The 24,908-nt window shown below is 49.9% G+C and overlaps 1 protein-coding gene across 2 annotated transcripts in view; it reads left to right on the forward strand.

Annotated features, from left to right (window-relative positions):
- RNFT2 (ring finger protein, transmembrane 2) overlaps window positions 1-24,908 on the forward strand; it is a 90,921-nt gene that overhangs the window by 4,124 nt on the left and 61,889 nt on the right. For both annotated transcript variants that reach the window (XM_086681782.1, XM_086681781.1), the window contains exons 4-7: window positions 3,759-4,237; window positions 4,633-4,709; window positions 8,525-8,625; window positions 12,192-12,345. In XM_086681782.1, the coding sequence (XP_086537908.1) occupies window positions 3,759-4,237; window positions 4,633-4,709; window positions 8,525-8,625; window positions 12,192-12,345 (811 nt within the window). The remainder of the gene's footprint in view (window positions 1-3,758; window positions 4,238-4,632; window positions 4,710-8,524; window positions 8,626-12,191; window positions 12,346-24,908) is intronic.

Here is a 24,908-nt window from a genome sequence, read left to right on the forward strand (position 1 = left end):
TTGCGCGCCATAGTCTATGCTTTCAGTCACCGCATTACGACTGCCTCCTATCTGGGTGGACTTACTTCTCCTGGGCCGCCTCACATTCTGGCCCCTAAGTGGTTAAGTTGGAAGCCTCTGCCCTCCAAGGAATATTCTTTCCCATTTAGGCTGAAATCTCGGCTGGATACCGGGGAGAGGCCCAGGGAATGGAGGCCAGCTATAAAAAGCTCCTTGGTGGGTTGAGTCTTCCCTGATTGTACTGCAGGCCCCCTGAGCCCAGTGAACTCCAGGCTGGTGAGCTCACAGGGGGCCAGGAAGGCTTTCCATGGCCCGATGGGGGAGAAAGCTTGGCCCCTATGTGGGTCAGCATGGGCACCTGCCAGGACTCCTGCTTTCTGAGCTCAGTTTCTTGAAGTGCAGAAAAAGCTCACGGCCCCTTGAGGGTCATAGCCATGGTGTCTGTTGTTGTTGTTGTTGTTGTTAATATTACTTTAATGTTATCCCGAGCCCAGGTAGTAAGACCATACATCTCCTGGGTTTTGGAGCCAGCAGGGATGGGCCGTGGGGTGGGGTTATAACTTTCCCCCCAGGTCAAGTTTGTGGAGCCAGAGAAGCCAACCCTGAGATTTCTCCAGGTCAGCATTTCCCCTGCTGGGTTTCACAAGTGTCCTATAAGATGTGAATAGTTTAAAGAATTCGATGGTCAAATAAGGTTGGGAAACACAAAGTTTCAACAAAATCAGAAAATGCAGTTGCAGGCCTTCTCAGAGCCTTTAGTATGTTCATTCGGTCATTACCTCAAACAGTATTTTTTTGAGCGTGCTCTGTGTGCCAGGTGCATTTGTGCTGGGCAGGAGAGAGACAGTAGGAACAAACAATCATGATGTTTGACCTCTTGGAGCAGGGTCCTGTCTAAAGTGCTATTCCCAGTGCTGAGTGACCATTAGAATCACCTGGAGGGCTGTCAGGAACTAGTGATGTCAGGGCCCACCTCCAAAGGTTTTGATTCAGTTGGTTAACACAGGGTCTCAGGCACCTGTATTTTTTGGAAGCTCTGAGTCTGTTTCTTTATTTGTAAAAGAGGAATGACATTAGTCCCTATCCGTAGAGGGTGTTTATCTGTGCCTGCAGGAAGTTTAGAATGGGAAGCTCTTTTAGTGGGAAATAATCATCTATGTGTTTTTTAAAAAGCATCCTGTTCTCTTGAGTGGACAGTAGATTATACAGAGTCCTGTGTGATGTGCCTGGATGATAGCTTGCACACATTTATTAGGTGCCTACTGTGTGCCCTGGGTTGTGGGGTCCAGAGAATGAATGAGACTCAGCTCTCACATTCAGGAAGATCATGGTGTATTTTAAGTACCATAGAGGTCTGGGAGGTGCCTTGGGGGCCCTACTGCAGGGTGAGAGAAGGGAGGGAAGGGGAGGGAGGCTCTTCACTCCTCCCCCCGACACCTGCACATATAGCAAATCAGCTCCACTTATATCTGTGGTGTAGACTGAATTTCAAATGGTCCCATTTGAAAAGAAGACAAGCCCAAGACAGAAGACATCCAGAACTCCAGGTCCTCGTGTTCATGGAAAGTGTACCCAGTTCGAGGGTCTCTCCATTCTTATAGGGGTAATTATTCTGGGCTCTCTGCTCCTCCAGTGATGACTTTGAAAAAACCACAGAATCCTTTGCTGGATTCCAATACAGCAAGCTTTGTTTGGAACTAGAGAGGGCAGTTGGCCCTGGGGGTCTTTCCCTAGGGATTAGAGGTAATCATCCCCATGTATTGAGCACCTACTATGTGCTAGGTACATTGAAAAGGATGTTCTAAATTTGATCCCACAGGAGTTGTGTGGATGGATGATGTTTATGCCATTTTTCAGGTGAGAAAACAGTGCAGGGTTGGTAAGACCTCTAGGAAGGGTGAGGGCTACCTGGGTGGCTCAGTCGGTGAAGCGTCCAACTTCAGCTCAGGTCATGATCTCACGGTTTGTGAGTTCCAGCCCCATGTTGGGCTCTCTGCTCTCAGCACAGAGCCTGCTTAGGATCTTCTGTCTCCCTCTCCCTCTGCCCCTCCCTCTCTCACTCTCTCTTTCTCAAAAATAAAAAAACGTTAAAAAAAAAAAGATCTTTAGGAAGGGTGGAGCTGGAGTTTGAATGCGGGCTTCTCTCTTGATTCTTCTTTACTTTGCTTTTTTTTTTTTTTTTAACGTTTTATTTATTTTTGAGACAGAGAGAGACAGAGCATGAACGGGGGAGGGGCAGAGAGAGAGGGAGACACAGAATTGGAAGCAGGCTCCAGGCTCTGAGCCATCAGCCCAGAGCCCGATGCGGGGCTCGAACTCACAGACCGCGAGATCGTGACCTGAGCTGAGTCGGCCGCTTAACCGACTGAGCCACCCAGGTGCCCCAACTTTACTTCTAATACTGTGTGTTGCTCTCCAAATACCAGCCAGTGACCAAGAGGCTGGGCCCTCTTGGAAACTGGGAGTCATTGAAGATTATAGGGCCAGGGGTCTCTGAGTTCCTGAGGTTCATAGATTCTGGAATCTGGATTCTGGGATCATAGATTCTATGCTAGCTTTTCTGTAAAGTATAGAGGTTGAGAAAGCAGGCTCTGGAGTTAGCTAGTTGAATCTCTCTTGTTCTGTCTCTTACCAACTATGTGGCTCAGGACATGTAACTTTCTCTGTGCCTTGGTTTCTTGATCTGTCAGATGGGGGTATTATTAGTACCTAATTCATGGGGTTGGTTGGAAGGTTTAATGATATAATCAATGAGGAGCCCTTAGAAAAGTGGCACACAGTACATTTTCAATAAATGTTATGCCCCTATTGCTATTATTATTTGTGTTAGTTTTACACGGCTTCTGTGACAAGGTACCACGTGCTGGGTGGCTTAAACATTAGGGATTCACTTGGGTGCCTGAGTGGCTCAGTCATTTGAGCATCAGACTCTTGATTTCGGCGCAGGTCATGATCTCACAGGTCTGTGAGTTCAAGCCCCAAGTTGGGGCTTGGGATTCTCTGTTTCCTCTCTCTCTCTGCCCCTATCCCTCTCATTCTCATTCTCATTCTCTCTCTCCTCTCTCTCTCCTCTCTCTCTCTCTCTCTCTGAAAATAAATAAACTTAAAAAAAATTAGCAATTTATTGTCTCACAGTTCTGGAAGGTAGAAGTCCAAGATCAAGGTGTGGACAGGGTCAGTTTCTTCTGAAACTCTGTCTTTGGCTTGTGGATGGCCTCCTCCCCACTTTGTCCTCACGGGGTCTTCCCTGTGTGTCTGTGTCCTAATCTCCTCATGTAAAGACACTAGTCATGGGGCGCCTGGTTAGCTCAGTCGGTTGGGTGTCCGACTTTGGTCAGGTCATGATCTCACAGCTCATGAGTTCAAGCCCCATGTTGGGCTCTGTGCTGACAGTTTGGAGCCTGGAGCCTGCTTCGAATTCTGTGTCTCTCTCTCTCTCTGCCCCTTCCTGCTCATGCTCTGTCTCTCTCTCTCTCCTTCAAAAATAAATAAACATTAAAAAAAATAATGATATAGACACTAGTCCTATTGGATCAGGACCCACCCTAATGACGTCATTTTAACTTAATCACCCCTACAAAGACCATGTCTTCAAGTACAGCCACTTTCTGAGGTCCCGGAGGTTAGGGCTGCAACACAGGACACGATTCAGCCTGTAACAATATTGGTACTGTTATTTGTACCCCCCGCCCATCCTCCACTGGGGTGCTTATCTCTCTGTCTGACTTGGTGGGGCTCTCTCTTCTCTCCTGGCCCAGAAATCGCAGCCAAGCGCTCAGCTCCGAGGCGAGCGTGGATGAAGGCGGCGTCTTTGAGAGTCTGAAGGCAGAGTCGGCCTCCCCACCTGCACTCTTCTCCGGCCTCCCCGGCCTCCCTGCCAGCAGCCTCCCCACCGCCCCATTCCCATCCAGCCTGGTGCTGGGGGCATCGGCCGGAGGCGGGGACGTGTTCATCCAGATGCCAGCGTCCAGGGAGGAGGGCGGGGGCCGGGGCGAGGGGGGCACCTACCACCACCGCCAGCCCCTCCATCACTTCCATCACGGCGGCCACCGCGGGAGCTCGCTGCTGCAGCACGTGGGTGGGGACCACCGCGCTCACTCTGACGAGGGGGGCGACGAGCAGCCAGGGACGCCTGCCCCTGCCCTGTCCGAGCTGAAGGCCGTGGTCTGCTGGCTCCAGAAAGGCCTGCCCTTCATCCTGATCCTCCTGGCCAAAGTGTGCTTCCAGCACAAGCTCGGTGAGTCCAGTGGGTCCCGGGTGTGTCAACCGGGGGCTTCACCTGCCGGGTCGGGGACAGGAGGGGCTCATCCCGAGTGCCAGGGCAAGGCAGCAGAGGTCTCCATGGTGCACGGTGCTTACGGTGCTTAGGATTATGGGATTCTGAGTGAGGCCTGGGTTCCAGTCCTGGTTGACCAGCTCTGTCCACCTGGGACAAGTCAGTCACCTTCTCTGAGCCTGTTTCTTCCTCTGGGCTGGGGAGCTTGGCATGTGTCCAGCAGAAAATTTGCTGATTGGTGGGTGTGAAGCAATAGAGGGTAGTGACCTTTTAATGTTGCTCACGGTCCCCAGTAAGCTAGGGCCAGGCCCGATGGCATCTAAGTGGGTGGAGTCAGACCCTCCTCTGTCCCGCAGGCATTGCCGTGTGCATCGGGATGGCCAGCACCTTTGCCTATGCCAACTCCACGCTGCGAGAACAGGTCTCTCTGAAGGTGAGTCACCTGGCGAGTTAGTCTCCAAGATTGCTGTAATGCGTGACTACAAACCCAGCGGCTTAAAACAATACAGATTTACCCCCTTATAGTTCTGTGGATCGCAAGTCTGAAGTGGGTCTCTCTAGGTGAGGGTCATGTGTCAACACAACTGTTCTTTCCAGAGGGTTCAGAGGTGATCCCCTTGCCTTGCCTTTCCCAGGTGCTAGGAGTGGCTCATGGCCCCTTTCTTCCTCCTTTGAGCCAGCAACCAATGTTCCACCTCTGTGCCCACCTGCCCCTAGTCCCTTCTCCTTCTGTCTCCTCTTCCACTTTTAGGGACTCTTGTGATTACATCAGCCCCAGCTGGACAGTCCTGGAGTCTCTCCCCGTCTCGGGGCTAGCTGGTTAGCAACCTGAATTCCCTTTGCCATGTAAGCAGACATATCCACAGGTTACAGGGATGAGGACGGGGACACCTATGGGAGGCCTATGAGAGGCTGTTCTTCCGCCTGTCCCCCCGGGACACATCGCCTGCCATCTTTCTCCCAACCTTTCCGACAGCAGCGTCTCCCCCCCACGCCTGCCCCCGGCACCCTCATCTACCTGGCTTCTCTCATGGTTAAGGCCATCCCGCCGGCGTTCCAGCTTCACACCAGCATCATCCAGAATTGCCATCTAATATCCGCTTGGCGCTAACCTCGCCCAGCGCAGAGCTGGGCAGACGGCACAGCTCATCTTGCAGATTTGTCCCGGCAGCCCAGGAGGGAGTCAGAATCGTTCTTACCTCATTTTCCCAGTGAGGAAATGGTGGCTCAGGGACACTACGTGCCTTGCATACGAGGTCACACGGTCCGTGAAAGTGGTGGCGTCAGGTTGTGAACCCGGGCCTTGGGCCCACAGGCTGTGCTCACCCCAGGCTGATATCCCAGCTTCTCCAGCCGCCTGCACACAGGCCCTTGGATAGGTTACCTTGGTGATCTCAGTCCCAGGTGCCCCCCTAGAAGATGAACCATTCAAATGAGATAGTGCCTAGGCATTTAGCACAGGGCCTTCCGTAGAGGCAACGTTTAACTGAGCTGCTTGTAACCAGCATGCCCCTTCTGCGGTGCAGGTGATCCCAGAACAGCCACCATCCTCCCTGACCCTTCTCTGGGTCTTTCTCAGAAGCATCTGGGCCTCTATGAGGGCAGCTCGGTCTCCATTTGACACATGAGCACGTTGAGGCCCAGGGTTGGGCACGGGGCCATAGCTTCCTCATGACCCTCGGTCTCCTCTTCCTCACGCACACCCCTTTCTGCTGCTGTTAGAACAGCAGGTTGATCAACGCCACAGTGGGGCACTTCTAGGACTGGCTCTCTCTGTTAATGCAGTAACATCCAAGTGGTGCCTTGGCTTACATTTTAGGGGGCAAAAGAGTGCCTGTGTCCATCGATAGGCATTCCAGGCAGGGATCCTTGAGCCCTATGAAGACACAGGTGATGTTTTGCCCATCTGTACATATTTTCTGCAAAACAGATTCTGCATGACCCTCACTAAGTTTAGAAATATCAACTTACTGCTAGAGAACTCTCCCCTTTGTCCTTCAGAGTTTGGCTTCCCAGGGCATTGCTAATTCTCTCTTTGTATTCCTCCTTTGGTTTGGATTTACAGGGGGATTAGGCTGGAATCCATTATTTATTGGAGTAAGAAGGGCTGCTGAGTAGATTATTCACATTGATAAGAGCGGTGGGTTGGTTGCAGGTGGTTTCTAGGGTCATTAACCTTGACCACGCCTGGAATAATGGGTGGATGGAGATGCATTTATTTTGTCTACTCTATGGAAATGTGCTTTGTAACCGTGCACGGAGCACTGATCTGTGTCTGGAGACAGTGGAGCATTTACCAAAACCGCAGGGAAGGTTACACTGAGAGAGTTATGACCTCATCTGATTCCAGCAACGCAGCCACCCTGATCCAGGAAAAGATGAGCTTTTGAGAGTCAGCAGCACAGGGGTCTGTGTGCATGTCTCCCCAGAATGCATGCACCCTACTCTGTACCTTCTCCACAAATTCCTTGGGATCGCTCTCAGCTGGAGAAGCTGCTGGGAAATAAGAAACCAAGTAGATTTTCCTTCTCGTCTTCCTGGGGACTCATCAGAAATGCGGCTGGAGAGGGGCACCTGTGTGGCTCAGTTGGTTGAGCATCTGACTTCGGCTCAGGTCATGATCTCATGTATCCTGAGTTCGAGCCCCGTGTTGGACTCTATGCCGACAGCTAGAGCCTGGAGCCTGCTTCGGATTCTGTGTCTCCCTCTCTCTCTACCCTCCCCCACTCCCTCTCTCTGTCTCTCCCCCAAAATAAAAAAACATTTAAAAAAAAAAAAAAAGGGGGGGCACCCGGATGGCTCAGTCAGTTAAACGTCCGACTTCATAGTTCATATGATGTCATAGTTCATGAGTTCGAGGCCCGCATCAGACTCTGGGCTGACAGCTTGGAGCCTGAAGCCTGCTTTGGATTCTGTGCCTCCCTCTCTGTCTGCCCCTCCTCCACTAATGCTCTGTCTCTCTCTCAAAAATGAATAAGCATAGGGGCGCCTGGGTGGCGCAGTCGGTTAAGCGTCCGACTTCAGCCAGGTCACGATCTCACGGTCCGTGAGTTCGAGCCCCGCGTCGGGCTCTGGGCTGATGGCTCGGAGCCTGGAGCCTGTTTCCGATTCTGTGTCTCCCTCTCTCTCTCTGCCCCTCCCCTGTTCATGCTCTGTCTCTCTCTGTCCCAAAAATAAATAAACGTTGAAAAAAAAAAAATTAAAAAAAAAAATGAATAAGCATTAAAAAAAAATTTTTTTTTTTTTCTAAAAAAAGAAATGAGGTTGGAGAGAGAAGCGGGGATGACTTGGGCAGAGTCTTTGATGGCCTCGTGTACAAGCTTGAATCTAACCCTATAACTGTGGCCCTGTATTGAATGGCCAGGCCAGGATAGTAGCCCAGAAGTCCTAGAAAAAGTGGGAGCAGAACCTGCCAACCTGTAGATCGGAATCTATTGCTGGGTTGTAAAGTCTGAGTAATAGTCCTACCATTCACTGAGCCTGAAACATGAATCCATGGTAGACTGAATGTTTACCTTTAAAACTTTACTTAATCCTTAGCAAAACTCCCATCCTCAAATGAGGGCACAGAGACCTCAAACAAGTGCCCTTGAGCAACAGCTCTTTACCTTCTCTGTGCCCCAGTTCTTTACAGTAAATGTGAACTAACATTTACTGCGTACAGCACTGTTCTGAGTGTTCCGTGCGCGTCAATTCTCACAACTCTGTTGTCGAGACACAGTATATACCCATTTTCCAGATGAGGAGAGGGAAATGCAGAGAGTTTCGGTAACTTGCCCAGTCCTCCGATTACAGGCCGTCCATCTCCAGAATCTTCTGCTAACTGTAGTGCCTTCCTGCCTTTTTCACATAGCAGGTTTCTACATTGGGTGGGGGGGTGCTGGGGGAGATATAGAGAGAGAGAGAGAATCTTAAGCAGGCTCTATGCCCAGCACAGAGCCCGATGCAGGGCTCAGTCTCATGACCATGAGATCATGACTTAAGTCAAAATCAAGAGTCAGATGCTTAACCGACTGAGCCACCCAGGCACCCCATGTTTCCACATTTCTGTCACCTTCTCTGTGACCACCCCTTGGGTTCCAGTGGGATGGGAAGATTCCAGCACCCTTCCCTTCACCATCAGCCCTGCTTCTTCCAAACCTTTGAGAAAGGGGGAAATTGGCACTTGTCAGAGAACATTCTGGAATGTTTTGCCATATGCACCTTTGGCATTGCGGCATCCCTACAAATCTCTTGTTTTGTCTCCAGGAGAAGAGATCGGTGCTGGTCATCTTGTGGATCTTGGCCTTTCTGGCAGGAAACACCCTATACGTGCTCTATACATTCAGTTCCCAACAGCTGTACAACAGGTGAGCAGGGGAGGGGTTCTGACCCCTAGTGGGAAAGTGGGGGGCACTTTGCTTGGGACACACAACTCCTTCACTTGGGAACAGTGCAGTGGCTCTGTGTCACATAACCTTTAAATTCCACCCTCTTGTATACACGCGTGCCAGAGCAGAGCTCTCTAGTAGAAGTACACCGCAAGCTATGTGTGTGATTTTACGTTTTCTAGTAACCACACAGTGGGAAGGTGTGGGAGGGTCGGCCAGTAAAGACCTGTAGGACTGGGTTGAAACTCCAGCCAAGCTTTCAAATCATGTACATCTGTTTTAAAAATGGACTTTGAGGAATGGGAAGTTTCCCCGCTTTCTGGGGCCACCCCATAAAGGCTATTTGGAGAGTTCGTTTTAAGGCATCAACACTCATCACACACAATGCGTTATTGTCTGGCCCAGAATATCAAGGTCCCGATGGGTGGAGGGTGGAGGAGGTGGAGTTTCCCAGAATCTTGGATGAATTTCCAGCTCATGCCATTCTCTGGGCATGATCACATTCACAGGCTCAGACCTCCATGCTCCCATCAAACCAGAGCTGAGTCAAACTGGCAGCACAGAAAGAGAGAGGGAGAGAGCAGCTTAGGAGAAAAGCAACAAAGCTGAACCCCTTCCGTAATGATGTCAATGGTCTATGTGCTTGATACCCATAGGCAGCACCTTATTTTACCCTCTCAGTGACCCAGCAGGGTATTGATGGCCCCATTTCACGGGTGAGGAAACTGAGGCGTAATGAAGTCTTTCCTAATGAGTCTTAGTCCTGGTAGGCGGTCCTTACCAGCAAGACTGAATCTTCCTAGGATTTGCAATCTGATGACCAGCGTCCTTCCACTTGACCACCTTTGGCAAATAATGGAACATCCTTAGGCTTCGCCCTGTTTCCTCATTGGTAGAACGAGGACCAGGTTCTTCTTGCTTTATCCACCTGACAGGCTAATTGTTAGGAAGGCCAAATGCTATAGTGCATGAAAAATACTGGGTAAACGGAAACATTGATATATCATAATCCTATCCTGCTTGATAGTATTCTTTTATAATAAATTACCTTTTATAATAAATGTACCTGTTGGTGGTGGTGCCTAAGGAGGAGTGAAACTGATAATAAAATACATCAGTCCATGAAAGTTCATAGGGTAGTTAGAAATAAGTGGATTTAGTGATCAATCTACAAAAACACTTCGGTCCCGCCCCTCCTCCCAAAGCCAAAACAGGAAAAATCCCCTAAGATGGTGAACTAAAACCCAGACAGATGAATCTGAGACCAGCTGGTGTCTCTGAGACGAGTGGAAGGCAGATCTTAATGTATTGCCATCAAAGAAGCGTAACAGAGAAGCAGAGTGTAGAAGTCAGCTAACCAGCCCAAGATCCCAGGAGGGACAGGAGCAGAGGCAAAGGGCACCTGGGGCTGCTGGACTCTCCCTGGATTGTAACACAGAGGGCCACTCAAACCTGGACGCGAGGCGTCCTCTAGAGGCAAGGCTAGAACGTGAAAAGGACACAGAGGGTATCGGGTAAGGTCGCCAAAATAGATTATTTTCATTTGTTTATTTATTTTTTAACGTTTATTTATTTTTGGGAGAGAGACGACATGTGAGCGGGGGTGGGGGGCAGAGAGAGAGGGGAAGACACAGAATCCAAAGCAGGCTCCAAGCTGTCAGCACAGAGCCCAACGCAGGGCTCAGATTCATGGACCTCGAGATCACGACCTGAGCCGAAGTCAGACACTTAACGACTGAGCCACCCAGGCGCCCCTGATTGTTTTTATTGATTTTGCCCTACTCTAGCTCTTTGAGACTCTTTATTATAAGTAGAAATTGTTTTTTTTTAAATAAAAGTAAAAACCAGACCAGTTTGGGGCAGCTGGGTGGCTCATTCTGTTAAACATCTGACTCTTGATTTCAGCTCAGATCATGATCTCATGGTTCGTGGGATTGAGCCCCGTTTCAGGCTCTGCACTGACAGCATAGAGCCTGCTTGGGATTCTCTCTCTCTCTCTCTCTCTCTCTCTCTCTCTCTCTCTCTCTGCCTGCCCCTCCCTCCCCCCCTCCTCTAATAAGTAAACTTAAAAAAAAAAAACAGACCAGTTCATTCCTAGGAGGCTATAATAAGCAATCCCAGTTTGCACCACTTCCTGCCAGCCCAACAGAGTACATCAGAAGCATTCAGAAAGCACCCGTGCTGGGCTGTGTGCACCGGTCCTTACTTTGTAGTGGACAGAGAGGACTTGGTGTAGCCTTTGCTCAGAGCCTGTAATCCAGCAGGAGGAAAAGTGAGTGGACAAGCACAGTTTGGCTGCTGGTTCCTGTTCTGGCTCCCGTTCTAGCCAAGAGCTGTGGGCAGGCAACTGTACCTCTTAGGGCTCCCCCTTCCCCAGCTCAGATTGGAATAATCACAGTGCCTACCTCCTAGAGGTAGGAAAATGGAATGAGTTAAGACATGTAAAGTGTATAGAAGAGGCCAGCATGATGTAAGCAGCCAAGATATTTTAGCTCTTACGTTGTTGTTAAAGATAACTTCATCATCCTCTGGGGGTAGAAAGCACAGCTACTCAAAGTGTGGTCCATGGACCGGTGGCAGTTTGAGAATGGCTTGATGTCTGTGTTTAACAAGGGAAGTACAGGAACTGAGTGTAGAGTTAACTTACCTGGTCCCAAATGGGTAGAACGGGTTTACATACTCTGAGTAGCGCCACTGTGGAATAAAGATGGAAAAGCACGAACTATAGCTGGGATACCTGGGTCTGAATCTACCTCTGTCCCTTAGTATCTGTAGGACCTTGTACATGTTACTTTATCTTTCTGTGCCTCTGTTTCCTCATGTGCAAAATGGGGCAGATCAAATAGTACCTACCTCGTGGGTTGCTGTTATTATCACTGCTGCACAGCCGGGTCTGTCGTACGTCTGTTCTCCTGAATCCCACCAATGACACTATGAAGGAGGGAATGAGTCCCATGTTGCACGTGAAAACACTGAGGCTTACAGAGATAACATTATTTGCCCAGGGTCCAATAAATAGAGAAAACCGGATTCAAACTCGGGTATGATATTAACGCCCGTATGTTTTTCATGCAACTTACTTCACCTCTCCAACCTTCTGTGCCTCATTTATAAATTGGGAATAAGCAGTGCCCACTGTGGAGGACAATGGGGTACAGTGAGTAGCTTACCACAGTGTCTGCACATCAATTTCTCTCCTCCCTATGTCGTGCTGGCCAGCCTACCTGCCTGCCTCCCCTTTGCTTCCTCTTATGAAGCCCGTTGTGGACTCATAAAACTGGAGGAAACCCTAACTAATGAGGCTCCTGGCCAATCTTATTGCATAGCCTTCAGGGGAACGGAGGCTCAGAGAGGTTAAGATACCTACCTGAGGTCACACAGCAACTTAGTAGCAAATTCAGAGACAGGACACAGATATCTGACTCCCCGTTCAGTGCTCTTTCTACAGGTTATATTCACAAAGCTCCCAGAGTGAGTAGAAAGAGCTTCTAAGGGCCCGGGATCCTAAGTGAGCATCCTGACTCTCTCCCTCCAACCCCCACCAGCCTCATATTCCTGAAGCCCAACCTGGAGACACTGGACTTCTTCGACCTGCTGTGGATTGTGGGCATCGCAGACTTTGTGCTGAAGTACGTCACCATCGCCCTCAAGTGCCTGGTCGTGGCCTTGCCCAAGATCATCCTGGCTGTCAAGTCCAAGGTAGGCATTGGCTGCGGCCACGAGGTAGCCCCATTAACGCCCATCATGCAGGGGATTCGGGGCACCTTCTGGAGGAGGAAAGAATAGGCTTGGGCGGAGCGGATGCCAGCGTTTAAAATAAACAGAGCCCATCACCCACCTCTTACAATTCCCTGAGTCTGAGCCTGGCTTCTCGTTGTCACCACTGTCCTTTGCTCTCCAAGGGCACTGCCTAAGTTTCATTGTTCAAAACTGCCCTTGATGCAGTTTTCATCTAAATCTCACCCGAGAAAGGAAAAAAGTATGTTGACACGTCCTGCTTCTCCCAGGGAAGGGTGGCTTTCATAGGTTTCCACTCTTGTGACTTCAGGAGTGTTGTTTGTTTAACGGCAAGCGTTCTGAGGCTCAGAAGAAATGAGCTCCATGATCGATTAGTGATGTCTGCCGTGGACACAGGACCAGGCGTGGTGGCCGTGGTGCTTTGCCTGCAGGGAAAGGTGTGCCGACAGGTGTTGGGGTGGAGAGGTCTTGGGGGGTAACTATTGTCATTCAGAGGACTGAGCGGAGCTAGGAAAAGGCAGCATCTTTAGGGTGTAATGAATGCCTGTGCCTCTGCGAGAACACCTGTACAGAGGCAGACGCACCTCTGGACAGAGGCAGACGCACCAAAGAATCTCTGGAGACTCCTGCTTTCCATTCTGTGAAAGCAGCCATCTTTTCAACTTCAGAAACCTCAGAATTTGGGGCACCCAGGTGGCTCAGTCAGTGACGCGTCATACTCTTGATTTCGGCTCAGGTCAGGATCTCATGATTCGTGTGGTTGAGCCCCGTGTCGGGCTCTGTGCCGACAGAGTGGAGCCTGCTTGGGATTCTCTCTCTCCCTCTCTCTTTGCCCCTCCCCTACTCACAAACTCTGTCTCTGTCTTTCTCTCAAGAATAAATAAATGTTAAAGAAAAGAAAAAAGGAAGCTCAGAATCAGTCCCAGGCATTGGTTGGCAGGAGAGCAGGTTGGAACGGGCCATCCGTCTTGAAGGCGCCCAAAGCCCTGTGCCAGATGTCTAGGAAAAACACTGCTGTGTCCCTTCTTCACTCACACACCCAGTACTTCTGACCCCACGTGTGTGGGTTTCCCACACATCAGGCAATTCTCCGACACCAGCTGGGTGTCCTACAGTTCAACTCAGTCCTGACACTGTCTACCTGAAGGTGGCATCACATCCTATGGGTTAAGAGCTCAGTCCCACAAGATGTCCCCACCCCACTTCCGACACCCATTTCTAGTCCAGATCGTCACTTGTGCTTCTGACCGACTGGTTAGAAATCAGGGTTTCCACGACCCACTCCGTGGGTTCAGTCATTTGCTAGGATAGCTCACAGAACTCAGGCGTAACACTCGTTTACCTGCTTATTGTATAATTAAGGATATGGTAAAGGATGCTGATGAACAGCCAGGTGAAGAGGCGTGAAGGCGAGGTCTGGAAGGATCCTGAGCACAGGAGCTTCTGTCCCCATGCGTTGGGGTGCACCACCCTCCTGACCTGTAGACGTGTTCACCATCCCTAAAGTTCTCAGAATATCCTGCACTATTGGGATTTTTGTGGAGACTGTCACACAGGCAGGGTGGATCATAAGCTCCATTTCCAGCCCCTCTCCCCTCTCTGGAATAAGGGAGGTGGGGCTGAAAGTCCTAAGCTTCTAATCATGGCTTGGTTTTTCTGGTGACCAGCTCCCATCCAGGAGCCCACCAGGAGTCACCTTATTAGACCCAAAGATATTCCAGGAAATTCCAGGGGATTTAGGAGCTCATTGTCAGCAATCGGGGGCAAAGACCGATAGATATATTTCTTATTATTCACACCAGGGCGGTCTGAGTCCGGTTTTGTCCCTCCACATCGCACTCCCCTCCCCCACCATGTGGTTTATTCGGTTGACCCAAAACCCTCAGCTGTTGTGGTTTCCTTAGATGAAGCCACAGCTCTGGTGCCAGAGGCAGTGCCAGGAGGTCTAAAATGGCCTAAAGACAAAATGGGGAAGAAAGACAGAAGGGAAACAACAGACCTCAAGAAGTCCTGAGATGCCTCCCCACCTGCCCCTCGGAGACCACCGTCACCGTTACCATTTGCCCCCTGAGCTCACACCATGTATCAAATAGGGGGCGGGGACTTGACAGTGGGAAGCAGGATGGCCCAGTGGTTGCACACGTGGACTTTGGCATTGAGCACGACTCCATTCAGGTCCCAGCTACCCCCTTCCGAGCTGTGTGACTTTGGGCAGATGACAAAACCCCTCTGAGCCTTAATTTCCTCCTCTGTCAACTGATAACAAGAATGCACCATCCTTCTAAGTACGTAGAACTAAGTACTAAGAACTAGTAGTACTAGTACTAGTTGCTGGTAGGAAAGGGGAACTGCTTTTCCCCATGCCTGGCACATAGCAAGCACTCAGTGATTCACATCGCTTCTTGGTATTGTCTTTATGACCAGCTGTGTGACCTTGGATGAGTTACTCAACCTCTCCGTGCCTCGGTTTCCTCATCTGTAAAATGGGGAGAATAATTGTGCTGGGTGTCTTCCTCTTGCCCCTCCAGACACACTGTCCACATTTCTTTCCCGCCCTGCTGTCTGCCCTGGAGGCTGACCTGGGTGAACTGTACCAGCGGGCTCCCGCAGCCCCCAGCTTCCAGCGGGGTTCACCAGGGGAAAGCAGGAAAGGAGAGAGAGGCAGAGGTATTTATTCCTCTTGGGTGTTAGTCTCCTATGGCAGCTGTAACAAACCGCCACATGAATTTATTATTCTTTGGTTCTGGCGGTCACATTTCCAAAATGCGTTTCCCTGAGCTCATCTTTCGGGTCGGCACTGTTCTAAGTGCTGTATACGCATTAGCTCGTTGAGTCCGCACCACCCCATGAAGTAGGTACTCTAATTACTACATCCCCTTTCACAGTTGTGGGAGACAGTTCTGAACACACGGGTCCCATCGTGGGCAGCCCCCTGCGGACAGCCTTCCGTCAAGATCTAGTAACTACACTCTCTGCTCACTGCTTCCAGGCGCGGTGGGTGATAACAGCTCCCCACCTGTGGAAGTTTCTCCACCCTGGTTACCTGCCCACACCTTTGTAAAGAGCAGATGTAGTCAACTCTTCCCCGATTAATAAATGGTTAAAAGACTTAAACACCCTTCACCAAAGCAGATCTCCTGGTGGCAGATATGCACGGGAAAAGATGCTGAGCCTCATTAGTCTTTAGGAAATGGCAGTGAAAATCAGTGTGTGAGATGCCACACTCATCCATGGTGGTGGCCAACACGGAAAGGCCAGACCGCACAGCTGTTCGCACAGGCACAGCCGTGGGCAAAGACCGATAGATATATTTCTGGAACTCACACTTGCGGCGGGAATGTAAATGGCACCTCCACTTTGGAAGCCAGCTTGGAGGTTTCTTGGAAGGTTAAGCATAACACCTGTCGTACAGTCCAGCCCTCCCACCCGTAGGTGCTCACCCAAGAGGAATGAAACCATGTGTCCGTGAAAAGGCTTCTGCATGGGGCGCCTGGGTGGCTCAGTCGGTTGAGCATCCGATTTCGGCTGAGGGCATGGTCTCACGGTTCTTGAGTTCGAGCCCCGTGTCGGGCTCTGTGCTGACACAGGGCCTGGAGCCTGCTTCGGAATCTGTGTCTCCCTCTCTCTCTGTTGCTCCCCGGCTTGCACTCTCTCTCTCTCTCTCTCTCTCTCTCTCTCTCTCTCTCTCTCTCTCAAAAATAAAGACTAAAAAAAATAGGCAGACAGATCAACAAATTTTGGTGTATCCATGCAACGAAATACAACTCAGCCATGTAAAGAGATGAACTACAGTTGACCCTTGAACCACATGAACAACATGAATTGAACCACTCATACACGATTTTTTTCTGATAAATACAGCACGGTATTATCAATGTATTTTTCTCTTCTTTGTGATTTTCTTTTTTTTTTTTTATGTTTATTTTTGAGAGAGAGAGAGCACAAGCAAGGGAGGGGCAGAGAGAGAGGGAGACACAGAATTCAAAGCAGGCTCCAGGCTCTGAGCTGTCAGCACAGAGCCCGACGCGGGGCTCGAACCCACAAACCACGAGATCATGACCTGAGCCGAAGTCAGTGCTTAACCAACTAAGGCACCCAGGCGCCCCTAGTTAGGATTTTCTTAGTATTATTTTTCTCTAGCATAGTTTACTGTAAGAATACATACAACATACAAAACAGATGTTAATTGGCTTTATGTTGTCAGTAAGCCTCCCAGTCAACAACTGTAGGCTGTTAGTAAAGTTCTTGGGGAGTCAAAAGTTATATGCAGATTTTTGACTGCACAGAGGTCAGTGCCCCTAAACCCCTGCATTGTGCAAGGGTCAACTGTATTGATACAACATAAATGAATCTTAAAATACTTAACAGTTATGCTAAGTGAAGGAAACTGTAGCAACCAAGAGTGTACCTTATGGTTCCACTTCTATCGATTCTAGAAAATGTAAACTGGCCTATAGTGACAGAAAGCAGATCAGTGGTTGGCTGAAGGGACCTCCCAGAGGGAAGGGATTACCAAGGGGCACAGGGAAACTTCTGGGGGTAACAGATACATTCACTGTCTTGACTGTGGTGATGGTTTCACAGGTGTGTACATATAACAAACTTACCAATCGCACACTTTAAGACAAGGAGCCACTGCCGCATCTATACTGCTTCTGTCCGAGCTCCTCCCTGGCGTGGGCTGCTGTGGTCAGAGGCTTATCCTTGGGGCCTCCACTAAAAGTCACTTCTAGGGGCACCTACATGGCTCAGTCAGTAGAGCATACAACTCTTTTTTTTTTTTTTTTTTTCTTTTTGAAACCCAAGTTCCTTTTTTTTTTTTTTTTAACGTTTATTTATTTTTGAGACAGAGACAGAGCATGAACAGGGGAGGGGCAGAGAGAGAGGGAGACACAGAATCGGAGGCAGGCTCCAGTGTCTGAGCCATCAGCCCAGAGCCCGACGCGGGGCTCGAACTCACGGACCACGAGATCGTGACCTGAGCTGAAGTCGGACACTTAGCCGACTGAGCCACCCAGGTGCCCCGAGCATACAACTCTTGATCTTGGGGTTGTGAGTTCAAGCCCCACACTAGGTGTAGAGATTACTTAAAAATAAAATCTCAAGGGACACCTGGGTGGTTCAGTCAGTTGAGTGTCTGAGTCTTGATTTTGGCTCAGTTTGTGATCCCAGGGTTGTGGGATCGAGCCCCACATTGGACTCTGTGCTGGGCATGAAGCCTGCTTGAGATTCTCTCTCCCCCACTTGCACTCTCTCTGTCTAAAATGAAAATTAAAAATAAATAGGGGCACCTGGGTGGCTCAGTCAGTTGAGCGTCCAACTTTGGCCCAGGTCACCATCTCACGGTTCATGGATTCAAGCCCCACATCAGGCTCTGTGCTGACAGCTCAGAACCTGGACCCTGCTTCAGATTCTCCCTCTCTCTCTTCCCCTCCCCACTCATGCTCTGTCTCTATGTCGAAAATAAATAAACATTAACAAAAATAATAAAGGGGCATCTGGGTGGAGCAGTTGGTTAAGTGTCTGACTTTGGCTCAGGTCATGATCTCATGAATCACAGGTTCGAGCCCCACATTGGGCTCTATGCTGACCGCTCAGAGCCTGGAGCCTGCTTCAGATTCTGTCTCCCTCTCTCTCTGCCCCTCCCCTGCTCACACTCTGTCTGTCTCTCTCAAAAATAAACATTAAAAATTTTGTTTAATTATATAAAAATAATAAAAATAAATAAATTGATTAATTAAATCTTATTTTAAAAAGTCACTTCTAGATCCTTGAACCTTTTCCTTCATAGCACTGTGACACTTCGGGATTATCTGTGGTTCACTTCCACCTCCCCATATCCCAGAAGCCTGTTCTGTCCTTCCACTCTGTCTGCAGGACCCGGCATGGCACTGGGCAGAGCAGGGCTCTATAAGCAGGTGGGTGAGGGACATGGTGGAGAAACTGGAGTTTCACTCCGTCCCCGCCCCTGTGCCTCCTGGTTGATTATCTCTGGGCAGAAATAAGATGGAAAATCGTTTCGAGGTCCATTGAGGGCAAGGGACGTGAACCCAGCCAAGTGGGGAAGCTCGCTCAGCACTGACCGCCTGGAGTCATGAGAGCTCGCAATTATTGAGCACCGACCATGTGCCTGAAAGTTTGCTAAGAGCCCTTCGTGTACGAATCGCCTTACGTAGCCCCTTGCTGTTCGTCTCAGGTGGGTACCATTACTCTCATTGATGGATAGGAGATGGGAGGTTGAGGGGGCAGGTGGCTTCTCAGTCCCACAGCTGTGACCATTTCACACTAGAGCTGGGGTTCCCGCCCAGAACTTCGCATCCTCAAGGGCCCCAGCTCTGCCTCAAAGTGGGTGTGGGAGAAGGATAAGGAAAACAGGCAGCTAACGGTTACTCAGCACCTAGCACACTCTGGCTTTGCTGGATTCTTTCCCGTGTCCTGACTCACTTCAGGCTGTCATCACCCCCGTGAGAGGGAATTCATTAGCACCTCTTTCTAGATGAAAAACTCAGTTTGAGTATCCTGTCGGTGCTGTGCCCGGTGCGTTGAAACCACAGAAACTTGTTTTCTCGTAGTTCCAGAAGCCAGAAGTCCAAAGTCAGTGTCACCGGGCCGAAATCAGGGTGTCGGCAAGGCAGCGCTCCCTCCAGATGTGACGAGAGGATCCGTTCCTTGCCTCTTCCGGCTTCTGGTGGCTGCTGGTGTTCCTTAGCCATGTCATTCCCATCTCTGCCTCCGTGGCCTTCTGTGTGTGAAGTATCCCTTTCTTTGTCTTTTATAAGGATGCAGGTGATTGCATTTAGGGCCCTGGATAATTCAGGATGTTCTCCTCATGCCTAGAGCCTTAATTTGATTGTGTCTTCAAAGACCCCTTTTCCAGGTAAGGTCACCTTCGCTGGTTCTAGGGATTAGGACCTGGTGTCTTTGAGGAGCCATTCTTTCACTTACTCTACGGAGGCTAAACGAGGTTTGAGACACCCAACCAGTCAGTCAAAGAATCAGAATAGGAATCCACGTCTTCCAACTCCCACGGCCGTGGCCGCTTCAGGAGATCAGCTGCCAGGCACCGAGTGGACCACATGCCGGAGCTCCTGGGCCCCTCCTGACCCTGCCACTTTCTAGCCACGGGGCCTTCCGGGAGTCATTTTGTGCCCCTGAACATGTTTCTAACGGTGGGAAGTTGAGATGTTAACAAAATTCTTTTTAAGATGCTGCAAAGATCAAAAGACTTAACGGATATGGATGGAATGAGGGGCCGGTTGGTCACTGCCTGGAGAGGAGGCAGGCAAGGCTTTCTGCAGCCCTCTGCCACTGGTCCCGCCCACCGGTCCTCATGCTTCCTCATTGCTTTTTCCTCCCCACCTGCCCCTCCCTCTATTCTTTGTGCTTCAGCCAGATGCCACTTCTTTCATTTCTCTACACATAGCAACTAGCACCATTCCGACATGTGGTAAATGCTCCCCTTAACCCGATTGCTAGATGAGAAAACTGAGGCACTGAGATACTGCCTAACTAACGTGCACAGTCTCCAGAGTGGGTTATGTGCTATCCTGTCTCCTACGCGCTGCACCTGCTGATCCGTCTTCCTCAAAGGCCCTTCCTCTGCTTCATGTCGTAACTAACTCCTGCTCCTTGGATCACAGCCTCTTAGAAACCTTCCCTGCCCCCTTCAGGCTAGGGATGGTGCCCCTGATGAGGACTCTATACTCTCCCTATTCTAGCACTCACCATCCTGACTGTAATTGCTTGCTTAATTGTCTGCCTTCTCCGCTTGATTGTCACCTCTGTGATAGCAGAAATGAATGCATCTAGCTTGTTTGTTGATGGGACACCAACATCTGATATGCGCTCAGAAGCGTTTGTTGTAAGTATGTATGGGTAGATGTGTGGATGAATATATGAGTGAATAGATATATAGGTAGGTGGATGAATTTGATGGCTGGATGGGAAAGTTGGTGGATATGTGGATAGATGGGTAGGCAAGTGAGTGGTGGGTGGACGCATGGATGGATGGATAGATATTTGGATGGATGGATGGGTAGATAGATTGATGGACAGGTGGATGGATGGATGGATGAGTGGATGGGTGGGTGGATGGATGGGTGGGTGGAAGGATTGATGGACAGGTGGATGGACAGATAGGTGGATGGATGAATAGATGGTAGGTGGATGGGTGATTGAATGAGTTGATAGTCTAGCCAGCTGCACTAACTCTCATCACCTCCTCTTATAGCAGCAATGAGAACTTAAATTCCTTTCCCAACTCTGCTCAAACCTGTTGTATTTGGTAGCTGTCCAAACACCTCTGTCATCAAGACACAGAAGTCCACCAGACAGAGTAGTACTCCCTTCTGTGTGCTGGAAAGGACCATACAGGGAGCCTTAAAGCTACCTAGAAGCCAAACCAATAATAATAAATATGGCCAAGCATCGCTGAGCACTTACCAGGAGCTAGGCAGTAGGTTAAGTCTGCCACTTGTTCAGGATGTATTGACTGAATGCCAACTACGTGTCAGGCACTGTTGTAGGCACTGAGGATATATCCATGAGCAAAGTAGACAAAAATCCCTGCACCCGTGGCACTTTATAGTCAACTGAAGACATTGTCTCATTCGGTCTTAACCCTGGAATGGTAGATGTTGCTATCTCTTGTCACAGAGTGGAAACTGGCTGAAATCACATGCCAAAGACTGCAAACCTCATAGTTAACACCTAGCAGTAGGAGCCGCGCGCGTGTGGAGTCCGCACTCTGTATGGGCCAGGTGTTCATTTCTTTCTGACATCTGTCTCCCAAGGCAAGTGCTGTTGGTTTTTTTGTGTGTCTTGTATTGAAGTCCTGTTCACATGCTGTAAAATTAACCAGCAACCATTTTAAAGTATACCAAAGCCGTCTGCGTTCAGCATAGTCACAGTTTGTGCAACCGTCACCACCTGTCTCCAGTTCCAGGACGTTTTCATCGGCCCTGATGGAACCCTCCCCGTTTGCAGCCACTGCCCCCCTCACACTCCCAGCCTCTGGCAACTGCTCATCTGCTTCCCGTCGCATGGATTTATCTGGTGCGGGCATTTCGTAGAAGTGGAATCACACGTTCTGTGACCCAGTGCCTGGCTTCTTTCCCTCTCCTGTCCATGGTGTTTTCAAGGTTCCTCGATGTTGGAACAGGTACACTTCATCCCTTTTTATGGCGGAATACCGTTCCGTTGCATGGTAGACCACCATTTGCTCACTCGTTCGTCTGTTGATACACATTTGGGTTTGATGGAGACTTTTTGGCTGTGACTAGTCCTGTGCCAACCCTTTGTGTACAGGTATCTGTTTGAACACAGTCTTCCTGGGCACATACCTAGGAGTGGAATTGCTAGGTCACGTGTTAATTCTTTGACTTCTTGAGGAACTGCAACACTGTTTCCCACAACGGCTGTGCCGTTATACACTCCTGACAGGTGCTGTTTTTATCCCTGTTTACCAGAGGAGAAAACAAACGCAGGGAGAGGTTAAGGAAGTAACCCAAGGCCACACAGCTTGAAAGTGGTTGAGCAGGGATTTGAACTCGGGGAATCCGACTCCAGAACCCCCTGCTCTGAGCTTCTAGGCCATATTCCCTCCTATGTAAGTTCCCTGGATTTGTTTGGGAAGTTTCTCAGACTTGATTAAGGAGAGGGGCCCTCATATCTATATAAAATTCCCCCAAGTACAGACCGTGGCTCCCTCACTTCCTTCTACTTCAGACGGGCATTTCTGGGGGCGAGAGGGTGGGGATGTGACCCGGCACCCCTTCCCTGTGCCGCTGAGGTGTGGGCGACAGTTATTAATGCCTCGCTGGCAACTGTCCAGCTCCCTTTTTCTGATTATTATTATTTTATTCGGCGAGATTAATGTGCCAGGTCACAGCATAATCCAGCCTGTAAAAAGTGATGTGAATAGTCTCCTCAAGATAAATTGCAGGCTTGGAAAAGGTTCACAGCCTTTCCTTGCCTGTCTGAGTGCTCTTCCGAATCCTCATCAATCCTTGTCTGGGCAGAAGAAAAGGACGGGTCTTCATTTGCAGCTGGGGGAGGGAGGGGGGGAAAGAGCACATCTGTCAGGGACCCCTAATGACTCACAGCACAGATGCCGTGTCCCGCGCCTCCGTGCCATCCACTGAGAGGGTGGGTCGGTTTTTAATATGATAATCGTCGTACTGGAAGGGCTTTTGGCATTTGGATTTGCTTGATGGCTCTGCGGTCCCTGACGTGTGAGACCGGGTGAGCCACCAATTGCAAGATGCCTCGGGACCCCGGAGGGTCTGTCAGGGATCTTCTCTCGCCTGGGCCTCCCAGGAGAGCCGGGCTCATTGGCCAGCCAAGATGAGGATGGGATTAAGGGTGACAACCACAGGTGGGCGATCTCAACCCCAAACCATCACACCGGCTGGGTGTCTAGAGCACCCACTTGTATTATGAATCCAGATGACTTCTACAACCCGTGTGTCTTAGCTTTGCCCCACCTGGCTGCTACCCACCTGCCTGACCTCATCACTGGTGACCATCTCCCTTGCTCGCTCTGGACCAGCCACAAGTGGCCTTCCCTCTCAGGCCCTTTGCACCTGCTGTTCTCTCCGCCTGGGGCAGTTTTCTCCCCCTATGTCCCTATGACTGTCTCCTCCCGTCATTCAAGTTTTGCTCCAGTGTCACTTGCTCTGAGACCACGTCACCTCCCTAACCACCCTGTTGAAAGTGGTTGTCCTCACACCGCATTACCACACCCCCATTTTATTTCCTTCCGCAAGAACATAGAGTTCTTGGTGACTTCTTCCCACCCCCGCGATGCCCCCTGACATTATTCAGGACCTGTCGGCTGACAAGGGCAATCCTAGACCCTGAGAATATAACAATAAGTATGAAACCTGTTTTTATATTAACCTAATCCAGACCTAGTTAAAAGGGTAAAAAATCTTGTCCCAGAAACATGTATCTCACACACTTGAACTCCTACTATTAAGTAGTAATAATAACTAAAAATCTGGCTTGTATGCGTTGCTCCTTCCCTTTATTCAAGTGAAATAGTCTTGGTCCAGAATTCTAGTGCTGCACTGTCCAATATGGCAGACAACCAAGCCACATGTGGCTATCTTCCTTTTTAAATAAAGATTTTATTTTTTTTTAAGTACCGTCTACACCCAACGTGGGGCTCGAACTTACAACCCCGAGATCAAGAATCGCATGCTCTGCGGACTGAGCCAGCCAGACACCCCCACGTGTGACTATTTAAATGTAAATCAGTTAAATTTAAAGCTTGATTCCCCGGTTGCCCTGGCCATATTTCCAGTTCTCAGTAGTACATTCATTGGACAGCACTGTTGTAGAACATTCTGAGCTCAGGATTTATTCAACCTCCCCATGGTCTGGGTAGCAGGAAGCTGCCATTCTGCCCATTTTTTCAGATGGAGAAAGATAAAAGCAGGCGCTTGTCTAAGAACTCTTTGGCTCTAGTAAGTGGGGCAGCTCCACAGATCAGAAAACACCAGCCTTGAACAAAACAGCGTTCAAATCCTGGCTCCGTGATGTATTCCCTATGCAGCGTTGAGAAAGTGACTTCACTCTTTGGAGCCCTCAGCTTCCTCATCCCCAAAGTGGTCATTTTTAGCCTCTTCAGGTTCTCAGAAAGTAGAAGACCAACATAGCTGCTCAGTAGTTCCTAGGGCCAGCTGCGTCTAAAGCAAGGAAAGCCTTCGCTGAACTCTTTTCTCCAAGGAACCCGGCATTTGACCAACTTTCTGCCTTTTCCATAAGAGGAAAGAAGCCCTTCCTGAGTCCAAAATCCTCTTAAGCTGAGCTTCCTGTTTGGCCTGCATAGCCACACCCCTGGGACAAGAGTTTTCAGTAGGGTGAGACTCCGTGAGATATCAGCCTCATTGGCTCACCTCCAAGTGCAGGGGAGGAAAAGGGAGAGAGGGAGGGTGGACGAAAGTTAAGAAAGGTGGTTTTCTCTGACGTGACAGCCAAGACGATTCATGAGGCTTTTTGTGCCGTTAAAATCTCTCTATGTTCTGGGCCCTGAACCCAGCACTTTTGCTCTCAGAGAGGTTCCCCATCGGCTGAGTCTCCCCCCACCCCACCCCGCCCCTTCTGGAGGTCAAGCGTCCGCTCTCTGCCCTGCCCTCCCCTCCCCAGCAGACACCTGTCTACTCCAGGGCAGGTCTGGGTGTCCCAGGCCTGGGCTCTAGTTCTCACACATCATCCTGTATACAAAAGTGCAAACTTCTGGAAGGGCCAGCTGCATTTGCCCCAGATTCTTGCACAGGGGGTGCTAGAAGGGGTTAAACCAGTGGTTAGCAACTAGGTGGTGGGGGGGCAGGGGACATCTGGCAGTTTCTGGAGACATTGGGTTGTCACGATGGGTTTGGGGGGGCTTGCTATTGGCTTTTAGTGGGGAGAGACCAGGGATTCTGGTAGACGTACTGCAGGGCACACGACAGCCCCTCAGCACACAACCGAGAATGGTCCCGTCCAAAGTGCCAGCCGTGCCGGGGTTGAGAAACACCAGG

Source organism: Puma concolor, chromosome D3 (assembly GCF_028749965.1).
Source record: "Puma concolor isolate L17-30 chromosome D3, mPumCon1.1.hap2, whole genome shotgun sequence".
NCBI classification, from domain to species: domain Eukaryota; kingdom Metazoa; phylum Chordata; class Mammalia; order Carnivora; family Felidae; genus Puma; species Puma concolor.